At 33.4% G+C, this 2,235-nt stretch overlaps 1 protein-coding gene across 1 annotated transcript; it reads right to left on the bottom strand.

The window, feature by feature from the left end:
* Positions 1 to 231: 231 nt before the first annotated feature.
* LOC149163396 (uncharacterized) lies at positions 232 to 1,618 on the bottom strand. The gene is made up of 3 exons (XM_089430735.1): positions 1,256 to 1,618; positions 1,062 to 1,141; positions 232 to 636 (listed from the first exon to the last, which is right to left on the bottom strand). Exons 1-3 carry the CDS (start codon positions 1,473 to 1,475, stop codon positions 508 to 510), a joined length of 429 nt encoding a protein of 142 aa, XP_089286861.1. The 5' UTR covers positions 1,476 to 1,618; the 3' UTR covers positions 232 to 507.
* Between the last annotated feature and the right edge of the window lie 617 nt (positions 1,619 to 2,235).

The raw sequence follows: 2,235 nt of genomic DNA, 5'->3' as shown, positions 1-2,235 counted from the left end.
ACTTGTTTCAAATATATAAGAGTCCTGATTCAATAATTAAGTAAGGAAATTTAGTCTTAACTATTATATACTAATATTTAACCTTAATCTTAAAATTAAATAATAATAATATGAATACTACTTCAACCCAATTTCTTCAATTAAAAAAAAAATTACTACAAAATAATTATAAATACAAATATGCAGTTGAACACACAAAAAAACCAAAATCTTCCGATTGCAGCGTATATCTTTACCCTCAAAAATTTGCAAGTATTTAATACACCACATTTTACATTAAATGTAAAATTCAACCAACGATGAATCATACATATGAGCCAACTCTGGGCTAAAATTACATAGCACTAAATCTGTTCCAACCGTGAAAACCAAACCCTACTGAATAAAAATGGAGAAACTGTGAAGGGATCCTAATCTCCATGAAAACATACTAATCATTCCAATCAAACACTCCATGGTCGCTCAGTTTATTCACACAAAACCCACCTGCAAATTTAACTCTAATATCTAATGGTATTGACCAGGTGACCCACTCTTTACAGTAGGAGGTTTTGCACCTCTAGCCAGTACTTGGAAAGCTCTCTCCTGAACCTGTACCTGTACCTGTCCTTGCCCTTCTTTATGCTGCTTCTTCTTCTGTACCATGAAAACATATGATCTTAGCGCAAAAATATATTATATTTACTAAAGATAGAAGCTATAAAAAAAACTCTCAAAATTATATATATATTTGGGAGGTATTATATTGAATTTTTTATGTGATTTTTTGAATCATTATGGGTGGTTTATTTTTTTGTCTTGAAGATGAATCACACTAAACAATTCAAACACCACCAAAAAATAAATCTATATAGATAAATTCCAAAAATATATATTTTAGAATGTATCGTATTAAATTTTCTGTATAATTTTTTCCAAACCATTACGTGTTGTTAATTTTTTTGTCTTGAAAATAAATCACAATGAATGATTCAAACATCACCTAAAAATAAATCTAGATATAGATAAACTCCAAAAATAAATTTCAAATAAACCTAAATACTGAAATTATATATACTCACAGAATCATCATATGTTCCAATATTATCCTCAGCAGTATGGGTTTCCTCAACAGATTTTGACTTCACCTTCCCCTTCTCCTCTGCAGTCACACTCGTCATAGATTTTATGAATAATTATTACAGATCTAGTCTAGTCTAAAGTGCATGAACAAAAGAATTCACATCCAATGTATAAATTTAGTCATGGAGCCTACCTTGTAACCCAGAGTTGACTTGGAGCATATCTTCATGATCAGATTCTATATGATTCTTTGTTATGGATGATACTTCAAGCTTATGCTCATGCTCCTGAGATTCCACCTGAAGCTTCTTTGGATCTGCAGAGGGATGAGCTGAATCTCGACCTAAGTGCCCTTCTATTTCATGTTTCAGCGTCTGAAATTCGCCCTCCATTAATCTCTTCACCGTTTCCATGATTCCCACTACTTGAATCACCCAGTAATGATCAATACTCCAATGTCACTATTACTTCTTCACAGCAAAAACTCCAGTGGCTACCTTTGATGGGGATGGTTGATTTTATAGAAGACCACGCCCGGTCTTACCCTGGTCCTGCAAATTGCAGCAAGTAATTTCGCAGAAATAGCTACAATATTCAATGCTTCCATCGTACATCGTCACTTCTTTTTGTTTTTTTTTCCAATGTTGGACATAACAGCCATGTTGTCAGTTTCGCGTTCAACGCATGGAAAGTCGAGGGAAGGTGTAGATTAATGGTTTTCTATGCCGAATTACGATGAGTTCATACGTATTTATGTATGGAATTGTTTGTTGTTTTCCACTGAGATTCGCGTGAAGTTGGTTTCCATGGACGATTTCTCTTTAAATTAAATGAGTGAGTCAGTGCTGTGGACGTCGGTGTGTCAATGTCGGTGGACGTCGGTCAGATTGGTTAAACTTATCGTTCCATCACTTATCCACATTAATATTAATATAGGCGTTGTCTAACCAGGCTGCCATTCTTCATGATGGCGAGATTCTTGATAGAAATTTCAAGAAATCTAATCCGGAAAGTGTTTAAACATATATTTTGTAGGGGAGCTAATCTAAAATATGGAAACTTATATTAAAATAATTAATTAATTTTTGTGAGGAGATTTATCTAAATTTAGGAAGTTAGGTCAGTGAATGTTGAGTCAAGTCAATTAAGGGATAAAAGATTTGAGTGTGTAGT

The sequence above is a fragment of the Pinus tabuliformis genome, chromosome 5_1, assembly GCF_031772625.1.
Source record: "Pinus tabuliformis cultivar Carrire ecotype Pingquan chromosome 5_1, CPIR1, whole genome shotgun sequence".
NCBI classification, from domain to species: Eukaryota; Viridiplantae; Streptophyta; class Pinopsida; order Pinales; family Pinaceae; genus Pinus; species Pinus tabuliformis.
The sequence above is the reverse complement of the archived record's forward strand: the minus strand, read 5'-3'. Positions and strand labels throughout refer to the sequence as shown.

Bases quoted from the DNA above. Each gene is read 5' to 3' on its own strand.
- LOC149163396 (XM_089430735.1), bottom strand. From the start codon at position 1,475: ATGGAAACGGTGAAGAGATTAATGGAGGGCGAATTTCAGACGCTGAAA. The intron at 1,142-1,255 runs GTAGGCTCCATG...GTGTGACTGCAG, and splicing joins AGTCAACTCTGGGTTACAAG to AGGAGAAGGGGAAGGTGAAG. The intron at 637-1,061 runs GTGAGTATATAT...TTCATGGTACAG, and splicing joins TTGGAACATATGATGATTCT to AAGAAGAAGCAGCATAAAGA.